The sequence below is a fragment of the Pagrus major genome, chromosome 9 (assembly GCF_040436345.1).
Source record: "Pagrus major chromosome 9, Pma_NU_1.0".
NCBI lineage: Eukaryota > Metazoa > Chordata > Actinopteri > Spariformes > Sparidae > Pagrus > Pagrus major.
Genome location: NC_133223.1, coordinates 4,583,644 through 4,604,818, shown reverse-complemented (window position 1 = coordinate 4,604,818; position 21,175 = coordinate 4,583,644). Strand labels below are relative to the sequence as shown.

At 39.3% G+C, this 21,175-nt stretch overlaps 1 protein-coding gene across 1 annotated transcript in view; it reads right to left on the bottom strand.

The window, feature by feature from the left end:
- kcnh3 (potassium voltage-gated channel, subfamily H (eag-related), member 3) overlaps window positions 1-21,175 on the bottom strand; it is a 155,298-nt gene that overhangs the window by 47,767 nt on the left and 86,356 nt on the right. The window contains exons 2-3 of the mRNA XM_073473594.1: window positions 9,473-9,706; window positions 2,173-2,307 (exon numbers count right to left, since the gene is read on the bottom strand). Coding sequence (XP_073329695.1) covers window positions 2,173-2,307; window positions 9,473-9,706 — 369 coding nt within the window. The remainder of the gene's footprint in view (window positions 1-2,172; window positions 2,308-9,472; window positions 9,707-21,175) is intronic.

The window sequence follows — 21,175 nt, the reverse complement described above, 5'->3', positions numbered from 1 at the left end:
TCCTAATTTGGCAGCTTACATTTAAAATGGAATAACTCATGCGGTGTGTAAAACAAAGCCAGAGTATATGAAAGCCAGCTTTTAATTATTTTGGTGGTAAGGTGATGAGATATTGAGCCAAATGAAAGAGCCTGAGCAAGTCAGGAAAAATTGGGTAAGTGGTTTCAAGCAGGTGCTTTTTCTCCAACAGGAAGCCTGACAAACAGCAGCTCTGAAAACCAATCTAAAGAAACTAAAACTTTAAACATTCCACTTCATCTTAAGAGTCCTGATTACTCTGCTTCTCTCCCCGGCTCTCTATAAGGTCGGTATTCAGCTCTCAAATTCTCTGTATTGACATCTGCTTGTGCAAGGCAACATCATTTGGAAATCTAAAAGTAAGAATTGAATGTCTGTAAAAACTGTGTATTCAGTGTTTGCAGTGTAACGTCTGCAGGATTGCAAAATATTGAGTTTTTGAACACACTGCACAGTAATTCAAGACATTCCCATCACAAACTCAAAACAAGCTTTTAAGACGTTCAGTCTGCTCTTTCAGACTGGCATGCTGGGATTTCTCACTCTGTTTTCACAGAACACAAAACAAACAGCTTGACAAGCCTAAAAAAAATCTGGGCTGCAACTGCGCAGGGTCAATGTGTGAAGATCCGTTGCACTTACATACGTTCTTATTGGTAGGACGTGATGTCAGGTAGGCAACTTGACTTTTAGCAACAGAAAGAACAGTCTAATGAAGGGACTAACCTGGCTTAGGGTGCACTTTTAAATCCTGCAGATAAAGTATGCTGGCAAGTTATATTAAAGGATAAGATTAAGAGCTATGCCTTCAAGGCTTACAGATTTTCTTTTCAAATATACCAATATTAACAAGTATCCAAATAAAAGACAAAATACCTTGTATGTCGATGCGTGTTAGCATGACATAAAAGTGTTTTGATGTTTAATGTGACACCCCTGCTGGCAGGAAATGGTTGACCACATAACTAAATGTGACCATTTAAGACTGCTAATGTCATGCACGCGTCTCACATATGGGGAGTCTACTTGCTTCCCGTTGTCTTGCAGACATGTGGTCCCCAAACAGGACCCTTCTCTCCTGAAGCTCCTCCCCACGTGGACAGTGTCCTTTTGTGATAATGTGATTTGATCTCCTCCATTGATCCCATCTTAACTACAATGGCTGCTAGAGGACTCTCTCATCTGGAAGTAACCATATATTGTTCTGTGGCACTTGTCAAAATGACTGCTATTGTTCTTGGGAGGACAGTATCACTCTGATTTTTGAATAGTTTTCTTGGACATAAGAATATATCAATCCATTCACAAGATGTATTTTAATTTTTTGTTGTCAGTAATTGTGTAAGAACGCTGTCAGTGGCGTCTGCATACTCCCTGGCAACAAAAAATTCCTGACTGCCTCTAATTAACTCACAAATACCGCCTGGTAATTTCAACTGTATCAAGTATCTGCATTATCATATTGTGTAGCAAGCTGTGTCATCTCTGACAGAATGTTTATGGTTCACCATGTGCGTTTAATAGAAGCAGTCATTAATATTAATGCGATATTCAAATTGACAGACACTTATTTAATCAGAGATTTACACTGGGGAAAAGAGGCAGGATGAAAAACGGATAAAAATTAGTAATTGATGCTTAATTGTTGTTTGTTTGAAATCATAATAACTGCAGAGGCACAGCTGAGAGGTTCCTGCCAAGATGACAGAGTTGTCATGGAAGATTGATTTTTTATTTTTTAACATTTGAATCAGCCAGTGTGAAACAGAATAACAGCCTCAACTACCAAATGTAACACTGCTGACATAATGAAAATATAAAGATGGTGTGATGTGTTACATCAGAACACGTAGCATCTCTAACCTCATATGTGTGGTTTTCAATTCTCCACCGTACCCATTAGTACATTACAGATACAGAATATTGCATTATGAACTCTAGATGGGCATTGTCTCCAGATTACAGTGTCAAATGAGGAACAAAGAGACAGAACAGGTAACCCCAAAACAGGACCAATAAGAATACCTATCTTCTGTTTGTGTGCTTCATTGTTTTGGTTTCTAAACACAAGTCAATGTTTAAGGTGTTTGAGGACATGTTCACCATTACATCCATTATCAGAACTGTAAGCAAGTGTAATTTATATAAACTCACCTGTCTCAGGTCCTTGCTCAGGATCCTGGTCCTTCTTCTTGTCAGTGATGTCTTTGTGGGACACGAGGAACAAAACCACCTCACTCTTTTCATTTTTAATGGGTACAATGTCCAGAAGACACCAGAACTGTGTACCTGGACAGAACACAGATGCAAACATACACAGTCAATACATCCTCTCAGGCCAAATGTACATAAAATATGATGTACTACTATTATTTATGAACAAAACAAACACACATCAGGATAAGAACTTATTTCTCAGCACAACTCCAAATGTTTCTTAATCTGTATTGCACACTATAAATATTATCCAATAATGAAATAATATAATGTGCAATAATATCAAATGCAAATTATCCACAGGCTTCTGTATTAACAATTTGGTGAACACTGGATTGTGTCATATTTTAATTAGCTCTTTTTCCTCAGTCCTCTTTGACAATTTGTCAAATACTTTTGTTAATGACAAAATCCCCTCAGAATTACTGATACACCCACGAGCCTCAGCCATAATAATAACTGATATTTAGCAAATGTTAGCTTGCTAAAACACTAAACTACGATAGTGAACATTGCAATCGTCATACCTGCTTAAAGGAATAGTTCACTCTAAAACAAAATTCAGTCATTATCGACTCACCCACATGCTGATGAGAAGTCCGGTGTAGTTTCTTATTCCTCAAAGTGCAGCTGGAGACCCGCGGGGGTACCCTCCGGCAGCAATAATCCATATAACGAGCGTAAGTGGCGCCCAAGACGAAAAGGTCCATAAAACTACACAAAAACTTTGTAATATTCCTCCATACTGCTCGTCAGCTATATCTGCCGCGTGCCTCCAGGCAAATATAGTATAGTGACTGTTTAGGCTAGAAAAATGTACTAAATGACGTAGTTTGAGTAAACTCTGGATGTCGCCACTTCAGGACACTTGGATTGCAGCGGACGAGCAGTATGGAGGAATATTACAAAGTTTTTGTAGTTTTATGGACCTTTTCGTCTCGGGCGCCACTTACGCTCGTTATATGGATTATTGCTGCAGGAGGGTGCCCCCGCGGGTCTCCAGCTGCACTTTGAGGAATAAGAAACTACACCGGACTTCTCATCAGCATGAGGGTGGGTCGATAATGACTGAATTTCGTTCTAGAGTGAACTATTCCTTTAATACCAGCATGTCACAGTGAGTATGTAATCATGCTGACAAAAGCATTTAGCTCAAAGCATTGCTGCTCCTCAGTACAGCTTCATGATTTGGCATGGGGTTTATCTGACCATAGCCAAAATCCTCCTCCAACATCTGTCCAATCACAGCCTACCAACCAAAGTTAGACATTGCAGGTCCATGAAGCCTCGGAGTCTTCAGAACATGTTGTTGTTTAGTGTATTAATTGAACTGTGTTAATAAAGGGTCTGGGATCCAACTCGACTAACTAATGTGTGTCTGTAATGTCACCTTTTATTCTGTAAGCTCACTTGATGTTCCTTTAGTCAAGATATTGTCAGTATGTATGTCAGCAGGCTCAGTCAAGAGAAAAACATCCCAAATGGAGCATCAGTAATTGAAAACCTGAATACTAATCTAATGTTAGGTGCTATCTCACCCCCACCATGTTCCCATGTGGAAATGTTGTACTTTTTGCACGGTGGCCCTGAAGTCGAAAACACAGCAACATTTCACAAAACATAACCATGAAATCTTGTTGTTTTCTGTGAAATGTCATTTAGACTGACTGAGATCATTGTATGCATTACACTGTGGAGAATGAGAGCCCATGTGGAAGTTATATGTGAGTGAGACAGTTCTAAAGAAGCCCTCAGAACACTTGGCCTGCTCAGTCGTCCTGGATCAACACTCTTCACATATATTTTATATGATTTCCTTGTATCAGATATTCTGCTACTGAAATGTGTAAACTATGATTATGATCTGTACATGCAACATCTATTGCATGTCTGTTCATCCAGGGAGAGGGATCCCTCCTCTGTGGCTCTTCCTGAGGTTTCTGCCACCCCCCCAAAAGGTATTTTTCCTCAACATGGCAAGTTTTTCCTCACTCAAATCGAGGGTCTAAGGACAGAGGATGTTGCTCAATGTACAGACTGTAAAGCGTATCAAGGCAATGTGATTGTGATTTTGGGTTATATAAATAAAATTGATTTGATTTGATGAAGTGACTTTTTTTTCACAATATCAGTAACAACCTCTTCACTATCACATGGTTTGTATAACATTCTATTATGTTGACCGATCTAAATTGAACGACTTCATAAGGTTTCAGAGTATTTTGTTTCCTCAAAGATGTTTGTTTCAGCGATACCGTTGCTAAAATCATTCATGAAGAAATCATTTGCATATGACCAGTTGAGAGGACGTTATATTCGCAGAACTTTTCCATGTGTGACCATCCATTAATTATATTCAGGGGTACCATGTGCCTACAGCTATAATTAGATTGTATTCATATGCAGTGCTTCAGCTTGGATGAAAAGCTGCTTTTTCTAACTATATCCTCAGAATTCACAAGATCCCCATGTGAGTAGGCACAGTGTGGAGAGAATGCAGGAAGTACAGATTCGCATTCAAGCTCCACAAGTCTGTGCTTCAACTGAGAACTAGAAAACCACAGAAAACGAGCCCACCTTTGCTATATGAGATTCTTCTGACTGTCGTGCCAAGGCACATCACATTTGATACCAATGCTGAACATGCATCAATTAAGCCCTTGGCTATTGGGGAGATATTGCTAAGAGGAGTCTGTAGTGATGAGTGTAAGTGCAGCTGTGTTCAATATATTGGTAAAAAACAAAACAAAACTGAAATTAAATACCATGCAAAAATATTTTGCTCCTCATCCACTGGTTTTAAAGATCAACACCAGGCTGAATAGCAGCTCTCTGGTTGAAATCTAGCATCACTAATGAGAGCGGTTGGGTGTGGTCAAAAACAATTCTTAACAATTTTTTGAAGATGTTAATGATAAAAATGGTTGAAAACACTTTTATTCTTTAAAAAAAGACTAATTTCCTAAAACAGCTGGACACTATAGGTTTTAGTGTTTTAGTGTTTTGTTGCTCAAAAAGAGTAAATGGTGCATTTGTTGAGGACTATTTTCAGCTGCAGATGAATACACATTTGATGCACTTGTGAGGATAATGTAAGTGGGATTGAACCAAAATTAACTACAGCGTGTGTGAAAAGGAACATGTCACCCAGTGAAACTGTGTTTTTAACAGTTACTAAACAACAGTAGAAGTCTATTGCACAGAAGAAGATGTTTCAAACTGCGACTATACGGACAGTACTACTAGAATCAATTCTTTGTTAGTTATCGGTCTTTTCACATGATTTGTTAACAGTCAGGGAAAAAATAGAATATCACCAGCTTTGTCCCTTAAAAAAGGTTATCAGACATGAGCATCAACGTCTGCTGGCTGCTACATAAATGCATGAAATCAGGTGAAAACAAGCTGTTTTGGTTTTCTGTTACATGTAATCTCTGACTCGTGACTTTATGGGCTGCATTTGGTACATTGCATACTGTTCCCTGCAACTCCCAAGACATTTTCCCGATGGGGGATCATGAATGTGAATATGCATTCAAACAAGTGGGAGGGTTGCTTCAATAAAAACATCAACCATACTGAGGCTGAATTTGTCCCTGTTTGACTGGAACATGATGGTAAACAATAGCGGTTTAGACAGCATGCACGGTCTCCTGTTCTGTCTATTCATTCATAACTATGAGCCGAGTGTGAGGTTAGAGAATGAAAGGCTGTCATTAAAATATATCACTTATCATTATTTGATTGCAGCAGCATTTTTACTGAGATTGTTACTGACAGAAGGTTAGAACAGGGATTTATTCTGGTAAAATAACACAAATGGTAATTAAGTGACATTTATCATTTCACCAGTTATTGTAAGAATTACTCTGGCTGCTTAGACCTCCATCCAGTTTATAGTTGGGAGGAGCTATGCTGGTAACTAGGAAAGGTCATCAAACTACCTATGGACACTCAACAAAAAACCCACTGCCACCCACTAACATCCGGCTTTTATCTTTAATGTGAATGTGTACAATCAGTATTCAGTCCCCTGTCAAGTGATGACTCTGCAGTTTTCATTAGTGTATCACTTGCAGCTCTGATCAGCTGTGATGAAAACACAACACCTGGGAGGACACGCTAATTTTCGCCCCTTATCAGGCATGATGCTATGACGCACATCAAGGTTAAGGCCACTGGCTTGTTAATACTTTTCGTCTCTACTTTAGAATATTTACTATTAAAATCAAACCAGTTGTAACCTCATGACCACTGTATACCATGTATTACCTAAAAAGTATTTATTACAATATAGTTACAGGTGAATTCATTTTTGTATGTGAGTATTTTACTCTTTAAGGTCCAGCGTTTAGGATTCAGTGGCATCTAGTTGTGAGGTTGCAGATAGCAACCAACTGAACATCCCTCCCCTCCCCCTCTCTTACAGCAGCTGTTAAAAGCATGAAAAACACAAAAGGCTCCCCCAATTCAGTGTTTGGTTTGTCTGTCCTCGGCTACTGTGGAAACGTGGTGGTGCAACATGGCAGACTCTGCTCCCTCTGTAGATCTAAAAGGCTCATTCTAAGGTAATGACAACACAACGATTCTTAGGTGATTATACACTAATGAACATGTAAATATGAAAATTATATTCAATTTCTGCCAATAAATCTTCAAATATTACTTTGCTCTTTTTTCTTTAAAGGGGCTCAAACAACTAGCTTTTTATTTTCCATATGTGAGCGGATTATAATAATGAGACCTTCCCCGTCTCTCTCGGTTGCTTATACAAGCCTGTGGACGATTTGTTGATGTTGTTCAACGCTCCTGGACTGTGGATTTCTTCGTAAAGGACTATGGTTGGATTTACTGCTACAGTCCAAAGGATGTGACTTTATGCCGTCCTTGACTGCCTCGTCTCAGTGCCTCTCTCCGCTCCGCTAACAGAGAGCAACAGTAGCTAATGTTAGTTTAGAAATGGAGTCAAACAAATTCAGCAGATAATATTTTCTATACCTTCTGAAATGTGTTAATATTTATTCATTCCTGTGTATTTACTGCCCTGTGAATCATATTGATATGAATATATAATGTGTATGTAATGCAATGAAAAGCACAGGAATCAATCGTGCCCCAGGCTTTGGTGAGAGAACTATGGCGATCAGAGTAAGGAAGCTGGATAAATGTGTTTATTCTTTTCCTTTTTGCTCCCCTGGAGAAAAGCTAAAATGCTAATGTGAGCTCATAGAGAACTGATAAAAAGCATGAAACACTCCTAATTTGTCATTTGTGTGTGTTTGAGAGAAACAAGCGTTTACACCACTGTGTTGCTCTTTGTTGGAGGCTTATATCTCACAGGAGCAGATGTGTCCATGTCACGCTTGGTCTCTCTTCCATCTATATGTGACTCTAACTCCTATTTTGTATTTGTGAACTGGACCTTTGCTTCTTAACTTCCTTGCTTGCCTGCCTCCCTTTTATCACAAATCAAAACTTTGATTTATTTATAATTAATAACAAGTGGATGAATGAATGAAGATTTTCTCCTTCTGTTCTTTCAAAGCCCTCTTCTCCCTCAAGGCTTTTCATTACTCTGTTTTTCTGTGGCTCTCTTTCTCTCTTGTATACACACTCAAACACACACATCTCTCGTCTCTTCTTCCAGTTCACTCTGAAGCTTCAGAAAACCACTCAAAGAGAGCACACTCACATTACTAGAGTTCAGACTGTCGTCAATGGATGGCATTCATATGAAGTTGTATGTGTTTTCTACCCTTTTTAAAAACATTCCTTTGCTGGTTGTTGGGTTGCTGGTAGCCACTGCGAGATAAAAGCTCTTTTGACTTTACAGATGAAATTGCTCTGTAATACACACATTCACTTCCTCAGTCATCTGAGTCGTACACATGGAATCTGGCATAGCATTCAATCTACAGTATACGTATGTCAGCAGCATTTCATGTCATACATGATGTTGTCGGAATGGTTTTCTCTTTATCTTTCTCGTTTGTATGGGCTAAGGGCATTGCTCAGTGGTCTTGAGACAACTTTCCAGGCGCATGCATGTGGGCTAACTCGCTACTTCAGAAATGATTCACATTCACCATGAAACTTTCTGTGCCTGTTAGTGAACATTATGAGATGCAAATCCTCAGTGACTAGCCCAATTAAATCACTGCAGGGTTCATTTCCAGTTTAGATGCCAGTTTTCCTAAAATCTTTTGAAGTGGTATATGGGCATCCTGAATTGCCACACAAGCAAACCTTCTGATGTGTCCATCACCACCACCAGTGTCTAGGCTCCATCAGGGGTTTCCTATACTGCTCACTGCTTCACCCTCCCTCTTAAAATATCACGATGGGGCTTAATCACCAAAGACTGTTATTACATAGCTCCTTGGTAATGATGAAGCATTTACCCACATTTGCTCCAAAATTGGGTCTTTTCAGTGTATGCTGACAATGCTGATAAGGTTTTAATAAAGTAGTTTTATCTGGGAGGATTCTGTGAAGAGCAGTCATATTTCTCTGCCTTTTTCATAGTATTTTTTAGAACTAAGCAACCAACCACAGAGTAAAGAATCTGCTTCGGCACATGAGATCATTTCAGATTAAATCATATCAAATCAATTTTATTTATATAGCCCAAAATCACAATCACATTGCCTCGGTGGGCTTTGGAATCATTTTTGTTCCAAAACTCTGTTTTCAAAAATCCCACTGACGTGTGAACAGATATGTGCTTTCACTTGATGGGAAACAAGTTGGAAATATTGCGAATCACATGGGACATGTAGCAGATGTTAGTCAAGAACACACAATGTGCCTGCAGCCTTGTTTTTATGATGGTGCCTTTACTTTCCTCAAATATTCTACTTTCACTTGACTCAATTCTAATTAATTTTGAAAATACACTTGTTGCTCCATATATATATGGATATTTTTATACTGCATTGAATCAAATGACTTCCTGCAAAGTCAAAGGCATCTCTTTAGCTCATACATCTGTCCACAAGACAACCTAATTTAGAGAATACTAATTTACATTTTAGTTCAAGTCTCAGTCTTCACAAAGCCATAGTACATACACAAATGAAGACGCACACACACACACACACACATGCACACACACACACACACACACACACACACACACACACACACACACACACGCACACACACACACACACACACACACACACACACACACACACACACACACACACACACACACAGATTCCTCATGCAGTCTCACCTTCCTTCTTGTAGAAGACCAACTCAGTCTTGAACTCCTTCCTTTCATCCAGGGCTCCTTGGATCTGAGCTGTTAACCGGTCACTTGTTTCCGGGCCGTACAGGAAGTGACAAGCACAGCTCTTCTGCATGAGCTCAGCACGGGCATAACCAGTGAGCTCACAGAAGCCATCAGAGCAGTAGACAATGGGGTAGAGCGACTGCACCTGGGCGTTTCCCAGAACAAAGTTGCTGTCTGTAGGACAGAAGAAAGAATGGAGAGTGATCAATGCAACTGTGAAAGGTAAACAACTAGAATAATTAGGTGATTTTATCTATGAATTTTTCTCCATACCATCTGATTTGTGACTTCAACAAGACCTATATGAACTCTTAAAGGATAAGTTCAACCAAAAATTAAAACAGCAATGCAGCATTCTCCTGAACTGATTTGAAACAACTGAATTCAAAAGACAGTTATTAAGCCAAAATCTTCACTGTCGCTGACAAGCTAAAGTGTTAGCACACACCCTGTCTGAAGTGGGTGCACTTGTCTAGGGTATGAGTAACATCTTTCCAAATCAATTTGGGATCTTGGGACATCCTGAGACTTGGATTATGCTGAACAAGCTGTATGGAGCCATTTTATGGAGTTGTTGGAGTTTTTACATTTTAAATCAAGTCCCCAGCTACTTCAGTTGTTGATGAGAACGCTGCAACGCTGTTTTGCTGTGAAGCTCCAGAAATGTGTTGTGGGCTATGAAACTATGACATTTACAGAGTGACCATTTAACATATCTGACCTCTGATATATTTAATATGAAGCTCGTCACCTGCTTTAATTCTCATATACAACATTTTGATGAATTGAGAATTCTATTTTACCAGGGTATAAATGTGACTGAGACTTATATTGTCCTGCCAAGAGTGAACCTCTGGGGAAAACACTGAAAACTTCAAAGAAATATTCAGTTTCAGCAGTTAGATGAGTATTTGCTCAAAATATCCAGGCAGCTATCCAAAATCAATCTTAAACACTGAAACTAAGACTTACATATAGTTGTTGGGATTCTGCAAAACTCTAAGAGTTGTTTTCTACTAAAATATTCAAAATGATGCACATGAAAGCAGCCTCTTTGTGAGAGAGGAGACAGACTGCTGGAAGTGCAGCTGCTGGTTTTCAGAGAGAGGGAGCCCGGCGGATCAGTAACAAGAATTGATCGAGTGAAGCAAACACTGTCAAGAGTCATCACAGAACCTTATGAGGTTTCATTAATTCATGCAGCCAATATCACATCCGCCCTCCCTCAAGTAACAATCCTGTGTACAGGCAGGAACATGGCAGCCATGATCCTCTGTTTACTTACAAGCAATCTGTGACCAGAAGAAGATAGATGTTTGTGTGTGTGTGTGTGCGCGCGCACGTGCACATGTGTAAATACGAAGTGGAGAATCTATCCAGTGCATATTCATTTAATGGACTATTTATTACTTTGTGCTCAGGCGCTCTCATTGATCCATCAACTCTGAGGGCCCTCGAGACCCCCTTATTAAATATTTCATGGCCTAACGCTGATGTGTGAGGTGTGTGTGTGTGTTTGCGTTTGTGTGTGTTTCATTGGCTGTGATGCTTTGAGCTCATTTGAATGACAGCTTAAAATTAAGTGTAGAGCGAAGGAACTTGTCATCAGTGACAAGTCAGTGAGAAAGAAAGGAGTTTGCTCAAGTTGCACATCAGTATGTAGCGTGCCTCACACTAGCAGTCAGTCTCAGCACAGAACAATCCAGCTCATTAGCTAATTACTCGATGTCTGACACGAGCACACTTCCTCTCTTTCTCTCTTTTTAGTCTCTCTGGGGGGCAGCAGAGATATCCGGTGATGTCAACAAAGTCACCAAATAACACGCATGAAGACCACCCTCCTTAAAGTCCCTGCTGGCTGCTTTGCTTCCTCTTTCGATTAATCCTGTGGGAATTAACCCTGATGTCATCCAGTGCACTGTGCTTGGATATGCTGCCAGGCATGAGACACGAGGCTCAGAGGCTAACGCTCCTAAGGCTTCCAGAGGTGTCAGGTAGTAATTACACGACAACAACAACAACAACAACAACAAAGGTAATATGCTGTTTACACATGATAACAAATACACATACATATTTTGCCTACTGCAATTGCCTGTGGAAGTTGGCGGATTAGCGTGCTCCAACTGCATTTCAAAAAGATTTGTTATACTTTCATGGGATTGTTTTTTTTGTTGTTTTTTTTCAGAATTAGAATTATTAAAGGATAAGGCTAGCTTTACTCAGTGTTTCTGAAATGACCAAACCTAACAATGCTTAGTCAGACTCTCTGCTGTCTGTAACACCCAACCCTACTGAAGATGTAAGTCTTTGTGTACAAGTTGATCCAGGTCAATGTAGCACCGACATAATATGATGTAAACTTCACCGAGTAGTTACCTCTGCGACAATGAGTTGTTTTAGACCCAATGTTAGTGCTAGTCTTTAATATAACTGTTGAGTTATTTGCCTAAACTGAAATGTTGTATGGTTGTGAACTTTTATAATCTACTCTAATAGTAAGTAAGTAGTAATAAAAGAGCTCTTTTATTACTAACAACAGAACTAATAATACATTTGTTACACAAAAATAACATTATATTAGTAATGTAAAAAACAGCATTTTTCCCCGAGGTTTTATCAGTGACACGAACGTTTTTGACCTAATACTGAGTTAACTCTACTCAATAAAGTTAAACCAGTACTGTGGCACTGGGTCAGTTTTGATAATGTGATTTTAGGTGTGTAGTTTCACATTTTAAAAAGGCTAATGTCTTAAAGTGGCTCTGTGGAAATTTGTGTTGTGCAGTGTTAGCGGACTTCATTTTACAGTAACATTAGCTGCTGTTGCTCTCTGTTAGCAGAGCGAAGAGAGGCACTGAGACAAGGCACTCCTTTACACTGTAGGGGGAAATCCAACCCAATTCCTTCACAAAGAAATCCACAGTACAGAAGCATTAAATAATTTAAACAAAGAGTCTCATTACAATGTGCTTACATATGGCCAATAAAAAGTGATTAATACATGTAAATTGCTACAAATTGTTATAAATCCCCCTTTAAAGAGCTATGCTCTGTAGTCAACCCTGTCTCCTAGAAATTTTATATTAATTACTTGCTGAATGCTGAACAACATGATCGCTGCCTGAGACAGCGTTTCTTTGAAGGAATAAATGCAGTGTGCTGGAGTTGCAAGGAGGACCAGGGTTTGTTTCCAGACCAGTCTGTGGTTAGGTGTAGGCAACACAAGCACTTCAGTTAAGGTAAGGGAGAGATTGTGATTTTGGTGAAATATTAATGAAAATGTTATGTCTCAGGTCACTGTTGACTTTTTCTGTAATACATAAAACCAGTGCTTGAAGTGGGCAAGTTCTTGCCGGTATTTTTATATTTTACTCTCTGGTGTACCTTGACTTTTTCTTGCGTACCGGCACTTCTAACAAGCCGCCGGTATTCCTTTCTGCTGGGCAGACACAGGAGGCTGTGGGTTTCTTTCCCGGGTCCAATAAACTACAGTGACCATCACTGTAATAACTAAACACAACATGTCGCCTAGTGCAATAGTGACCATATGAATTTATACAGTCAAGTATATCACAAGCATTTTCCTTTAGGAAAAGATTATCATTTATCCCCTTGGGTAAATTAAGTGTTACAGCAACATAAGAAATACAGGCTGGTTTAGTTGAACCTGCAGTGCTCAACTTTTGTCTCCCCCTTCTGGCAGTGACAGTAACTACAGTAACACTGTTGACACGCTTATTACGCCGTTGGCTCCGCCATACTCCTATTTGCTCCATCCTACAGTTGCTTCCATCAGCTCTGGGAGATCAGTCTTTGCTGGTTAACTTAAAATGCATCACTACCGGTGCAGAAAAGTCCCCATAGACTCCAGATTTAAAAATCCAATATACAGAGAAATACAGAGAGAAATACAGTCCGTTACATTCACAAAAGGGCTTGACTGTTCAGATATATATATATATATATATATATATATATATATATATATTCATATGTATATATTACTCCCACGCTGCAGGTTTAAATAAGTGGAAAACAGAAATAAAACAAAGCTTTATGCCACTTTTATGGCATCCACAGACGCAATCTAACTTTCTAAAGGTTTGTAAAATGTTCAAGCAGTCATTGTTAGCTCTTGTCAGTCTTAGTTTTCATGTTCATCTTCCCTTAATGAATGCTCTGATCCATGTCCATGTCTCTTTACCTTACTGTACCTATCATTCCCTCTCTCTCCCTCAGCACACTTACATCTGTTCAATACAGGTTCAACTCAATCCTCTGTGCTTGTTCTTGTCAGTTCCTGCTCATTCTTGCTCTGCTGTCTTCTTCCTGTCTCATTCCCCCTTTCTACATCAATTCTGAATTCATAGTTGGTTTAATGAATGTCTTGCTGTCTGACAGTTATGCCACTTTCTGTGAGGTCAAATGTGTGTGTGTGCGTGTGTGTGTGTGTGTGTGTGTGTGTGTGTGTGTGTGTTGTACTTATTTGTACTACTGTCCCTGTATCCCCTGGTCATTGTGCACTTATTTAAATCACGGACAAATCACTGTTGTTTTGATTCTTTTTTGCTCATATATACTGTCAGTCTGACACTACACCAACTGAATTCATATAGAATCTTTGTTCAATTATCACTGTAAAATGTTAAAATAAAATAATCACTCATATTCATGGAGAGTAAATGTGGGAATTATTCACGGTACCTTGACATTGCTGCAGTGTGAACATATTTCATGCAAACTGTGATGCCACAGCAACAAACATCTAATCCTTAGTTGCAGACAAAGGCTGACAAACTCAATATCTGTCAGCTTTCTTACTGGAGCTTCTGACCTGTTGGTGAGAATTTAATCTGTTCAAGGGCTTGTTTTGGTTTTCACTTGTTATGAGTTCAATACGTCAGAACTGGAGTGGGTTTGATTCGGACAAACAAACAAAAAAGAGACATTGATGATGGAGGGATGAAGAGAAAATGAAATGCAGTATTAACATCTGTTTCTGCAAGGTGCACAGAGTTTCGGATCACTGGTATGATGCTTACAATATCCAGAGTGTGATAACATCCAACTGGTGAGACTAAATCACGTGATTTATTGTGTTGCAATGTTCCCATTTCCCTTTACACTTCAGTAAATAACCATTTTACAACCACTGTGTCGCTTGCCTTTTTTCCAAATGCCTTGCTTATATATGTTTGACAGCTATGAGTTACTGGCAATATGAGCAGACAGACATGAGAAGCAGCAAAACCTTTTTGTGGTGTTGCAACGCAACAAAATGGTTTAACCATCCACAACAGATAAAAACCTTTTTTGAGTATTTCTGGTCTTCTATTACAACTTTTTATAAGGCCATTATTTCCCATGGTGATGGGGGTTTTCACATCTCATGCTAAAGGCAGTTTAGCTATCTACCTGGAGTTTGTTTGGGCATATGCAACCTGAGAGGAAGGCTCCAGGTACTGCTCGTGGCTGAAATAAGCACCTTCTCTTGATGTCTGAGAGAACAGTCAAACTCGCTTCAAGCAGTAGGAGTCAAAATCACTGAATGAACGATCATGAGCGCACATTAGTGTTGTAGTACTGGGGATCGGTCTTTCATTCATTAATTTTTTTAGTGTTTATTTGTGTATGTAGCATAAGTTCATAGCATAACCTGCCACACACACCACAGCATTTATAGCCAAAGCTAATTTGCAATGGCCATCTCTAGATTGGCCTTTAAAATACATAAAACTCAACAAATACATTAAGAACAGTACAAACACCAACTCAGCAAAACACAAGATAGTACAGACAGAACAATATAAAACACAAAGTGTATTACAAAACAATAAGACACCATAAAACACAAGGCATCAGGTCAGTCATGAGTTTATGAGATTCATGATCTCAGAAGTCAGTTATTGGCAATAAAAAACCTTCACTTGTTTTCTCTGGGTGTTTTTATGTGAATGTGGATCAGAACAGTTTTGGGAGGGCCTATGGTTTGTATGTTCCACATTTTTGTGTGTATCATGCATTATAGGACTCGGTCTCAACCCTTCAGGTCTTGGTCTTGTCTCAGTCTTAACACACTCTGGTCTTGGTCATGACTTGGTCTCGGTTTAAGTGGTCTTAACTACTACACTGATAGACAGACAGGTAGCCCGTCCAATTGTTTCATACGGGCTGAATGAGATGATTGGATGTGTTTATTAGAGGCCTGCAACAGCCAGAGTCACAGTTTTTTTTCTCTTTTATTTGTCAGAGCATTTGATTTATTGATGGCTGTCAGGATGAGATTTTCTATAAATATTACAAAAATACTTTGACAATAACTTACCAACCCAAGCTTTAATTAGTTAATCATATATTTTACAACTTATATACTTATATATGGGCAGTGAAACAAAACATATATGTCTGCATTTGTGCCTGCGCAATTTCTCTTTTCTGCACAATGTGTGTACTGTAATATAATAGGTGCACAAACAAAAAGCTGCCTGTACTGACTGTGAAATGCAGCCTTAGGCACCACCTAACCCAGACAAAAGCTCCAATCTCCAATCTCATCAACTTGTCAGCAGAGTGATCCACCTCTTACTCTGGGCAACAACTACCTGAACAAAATCATAAATGTCATTCTGTTGAAACGTGTCCCTGGTAAGGCCTATCGACCAGCTCAGAGCCAGAATAGCCACTTTCTGCTGTGTGGCTTCATGTAACATCACCATGTACCCAGCAAGAGTTACTCCTGTTGCTGGTCCTTTGTACAGTATTTGTCAAAAAATGCTGAGAAAATCAATCAACTGATTAAACTTTTATGGTAACTTAAAAACTTTCCCTTTTTCCAAGCAATTCTCTAGCAATGCAAACTGCCTATAGAGTGTGTAATTACTCTCACTGATGTCTTCCTAAAGCCATGACATATGATTTGATTAGTATCAAAATCGGTTTTGATACCAAATCAATAAAAATGTACAACTTTAAGGTTTACTTCAATAGGGACAAATAACATGGAAAAATGCCACAAATCACAACAATTATGACCAGAGCTGACAATGAAAGGATAAATTGCAAAGATTCATATTTGTGTAAATATTAAGAGTATGTACAATACGTGGCAATATTATACTGCTTTAGTACTAATTAAAGCATTCATTCACAAAGCATAACATAGAATCCTAAAATACAAATGTACAAGAAACAAATATGATATATATTAGCCACAACTGAGTCAAGGATCCTGGATCAGACTGCACCTTAGTAGAATACTATATTTTCTCTACATATTGTATCTTGATTGTGTGTGTGCGTGTGTGTGTGTGTGTGTGTGTATGTGTGTGCGTGTGTGATGGGATTAAAAGTTCACCCTACAGCGATTGTTAAACCATGCAGCTCTTCTTGGGAATATTCTCACTACCACATCATGAACTGCCCTGTGGCTCTAAGTCCATTTGTTATGAAGTACTTTGAGCAGCTGGTTCTCCTGCACATCAAAGACCACATCCCAGCCAGTCTGCACCCCCACCAGTTTGGATTCCCTGCCAGCAGATCCACAGAGTATATCTACTGCCCTCCACTCAGGTCACAAACACTTTGACAATAACAAAACCTCCATCAGGATAGTGTTTGTTGCTGTCAGCTCAGTATTCACCACAATTTCCCCTCTGAAACCACAGCAGTTGGCAAAATTAGCACTCTGGGCTAATAGAGTATAACTCTTGACATTGGGCCTCTTCATCAACAGACCACAAACAGTTCACCCTTGTACCTGTACCACATTCCTGCATGCAGCCAGAGTTTCCAGATGACAACACTATCATTAGCTGGTTTGCAAAAGTTAGTTAGTTTGGTTTGCACTAACTGGACAATTTTTAATACCCATATTTATTATTTGTAAATAAAAATACACTGCCCACACTGTGTATAATTACACTGTTCATATTGTAAATATTATGTATATACGAGTCTATTCTATTTCTTATCTTTTTATTTTATTATATTGTTTATTTTTATTATTGTTTATTGTAATATTCCTGACCTTTGGCTGCTGTAACAAAGTAATTTCCCCATTTGCGGGACAAATAAAGGAATTCTGATTCTGATTGTTAGATACTCTCTATAAACAGTACAAGAGCATCCTTTTCTGGTGAAGCTACAGAAATGTTTTGTGGACTATGAAACTTCACCTAACTTTACATCATCATGGAGGTGAGTAGCTAATGACTGTGTTTTCATTTTAGGGTGAATTTTTCCTTTAATAACTCAGGGATTCCATTTTTTTTTTATTATTATTATTCCAGAAGCCTCTTCCTCATCGGGCATTCTCCGTGTTTGTCATTATTGATAACATCTCATCAGGTTGTAGTCTCATAACACTACTAGTAACACTACTAAGACAACTAACTTGCGGTCCCTACAATGCAACTTGAACCTTGAGACGCTGGTCTCAAAATGAAGAGATAAGGAAGAAATGTTCAGCAATTCACAGATTTATATTTCCTGGAGGGGAAGCTCCAGGGGCAGTATATATATCTAGTACATGCAAATCTCTCTGTCTTTGTCTCTGCTTGGCAACATGTCAGTGGACTTTATAGTACTACCTTTATACTGTCAATCATTGCTCTTCCCACTCTTTCCTTCACTTTCCTGTCAGTATAGCATCTATTTATTTTGAGACTTTACCTTGGTGCTGCTCTCTAGATATTTTTACACATTTTTTTGTGACAAAATAAGAATGCTGTTAGTGTTGCATTGAAAAAGCTTACATAATAGTTTTTATTTCTTTATTCGTCAAGGCTCATGTTAGCAACTGTTGCTGCAAAGTTACAATATCCAGTTATCTGTCATCCGTGTCACTGACATCAGTGTCTTCAAAGTCAAGCAGGGCGTCTAAAGATATGACAGCTCAATCTTTTCCTGGATAAGATCACATAAAAACTGCGTCTGTTGGCTCCTCGGCTGTGACTGTCAGACTAAATGACTGTGGTAAATATTCTTTCAGCTGTTTCTGTTGCTCTCATTCTTTTTTTCTGTCTGGTGCTTTCTAATTGCGGCACTGGTGCACTGAGAGTTGGCTCTGACTACCGACGTGTGCCTGAGGCCTAGCTCTTAGCCTTGTCCACACACCAGCAGGGTCAGTCCTCCGTCAGGGCCAGCACAGGATGCATTCAAGAACAGTCTTCTGGATGTCTGTGTTTTGAAAAGTCTCAGATGCAGACAAGCATCCATTTTAGTTATTCTCATAAAACTGAAGCGTAGGTGTTTTTTTAGACAGCACAAACCATCACATGGCCTGTCTACAAGCAGATCCTCGTACTAGCAGCTGTGTAGACAGCTGTATAATCTCAAAGCGAATCTATTCCATCAGACATGTGTCAGATGGTATGGACTGAAAAACGCAGCATAACGACACCTGTATAGACACACTGTGCATGTGTGTTGGGCTCTGAGTGCTGCCAAAACATGGGTGACCTACACTCAATACTGTGCTTGAACTCGTCCTGTGTGGACAAAGACAGAGGACTGATACTGCTGTTGCTGTTCTGATAACATGCTGCTCATGCAAGAGCTCTTTTTGTCATGTCCACACTCCTGGACATTTTAGAGAGTTCTGTGAAACCACTGTTTCCCTGTTTCTCCAGTAAGCACGGAAGGCTAAAATAGGGAGAGAAAGATGCATTTTAAAATGTATATAAATGTAAGTTTAATGATGACGTGGGAATCCTGCCCTGCATTTTTTCTGTTCTCGTTCAGGGGAGTGCAACCACTGTTAGTTATGTAGATTATAAACGGTTGATATAGACAGTGTGTGTTTGTGCCGAAGTAGAAGGAGAGATGGACAGGCAAGGGATCTATCCTGCAAACGTGCCTGAAGGCACAGCAGCTGTACAGCCTTGATGAATAATCTAACACACTGGCCTGGCAACAACTTGAGATGATTACAGAATTGGACAGTGTGTGTGTGTGTGTGTGTGTGTGTGTGTGTGTGTGTGTGTGTGTGTGTGTGTGTGTGTGTGTGTGTGCGTGTGTATGTGTGTGTCTGTCTGTTAATGTGAATGAGGGAGAAAGAGATGTGAGGGGGTTGCTTATGATGCTTGTATTGATTGTTGAGCTACTCTGTTATTGGATTACCAGGGCTAGCTAAATTGTGACTGGATAATTCTTCCACCCCCCTAACTTGTGATTGGATTACACACCATCTGTAAAATGAGACATGTAAACAGTCAGTAGGAATCCCCCAACCCAATGAATATCATTTTTGAATGTATCAATATCTGCCCTATAAAGCCATTCTTTAAACACTTTAAGTCATTCGGGGTATGTCGCTTATCAAAAATACCCCAATGACCTCCACTGAAGCACTGCAATCATCTCCTTTGTATTGTGAGAATGTTAGTGGAACAAACACTTCAACAGTAGCCAGCAGCTTCAGTTAATGATATGACAGCTGGTGTCATGGAGCCGTTTTGGTTTTAAGCACAGGACCTCATCTGTTTTTAGGACCTCTGGTAAGAACATTATGGACCAGCCAACAAAACAATGAGCTGGAAATGGTTTAAAGATGCAAATGATGCACAGTTGGTCTATTCATCTTGGTGGGATTAGCTGTACAAGCAAACCTTACAGGGAGTGTTTATGTTTAAAAAAAAAAATGATGAAGAAAGTCTCCATCTATACATTTTTCTCTTTGGTTATTATTGTCAACATCTGAGAATGAAAAACCCTTAGAAATATAAATCCCCACGTATCAAAAGCTGTGTGTGTATGTGTGCAGAGACACAACTTGAGATAGACACCTGTCAGACACAGATGGATAGACAGCCAGAGAAAGACACAATACAAGCGAGCAAATCTAGATGACAGCAAAAGAAACTAGTGAACAAGGACAGCACAACAGAAAGGCGAATGAAATAAGATGCTATATATTTGACATATTTGACAGTTAGCTAAACCCCACCCCCCTTATTTGCTGCTGCTTATTCTGTCAAGCTTTCTGTTCTTGCATGGCACATGCACCTCACAATGACAATGGTGTCAGATTCACCATTCAGAAGCTGTTTAAACAAGATGTTTCTGATTTCAGAAAGAGGTAGACAAAAGCGGGCTTCTCATTTTACTTGACTGTCGCAGGCAGATTTTTTTTTGACTCGCTTTAAAACGATAACCATCCTCTAAAAAGAATGTTAATAGACTGAGTCTGAAGCTGTGTGTCTCCGGCAAAAATGTAGGTAACATGGAAAGAAAGACACACTATTGTTCTTGCATTGTGAAGTATGGCAAGTTAGTCCTGGTATTATCAGTATGGTGAGGGAGAACTACTTTTTATTCAAACATAAGGCTGACTAACTTACTTGGACAAGAAAGTCAGAGGTTAGTTTTATGCTTTGCTGTTCAGATTTTCAAACAGTAGGTTTCACTGAAGAAAAGCCATTGAGGATGTTGACCTAAGGGCGATCCACACCAATAACTATCCATATAAGACTATAATGATAACGATGTGAGCATCCACACTGATGAGCGATTACGCTCTGTAAACTGGGGCGCCAAGCGCACACTTCATGCTCCAGCTGTGTCGGCCACAGTGGCCCTGGAGAGCAAATCACAACGGCAAATTGGAAAACACAACAACAAATTGGGAATCAAATTAACAAT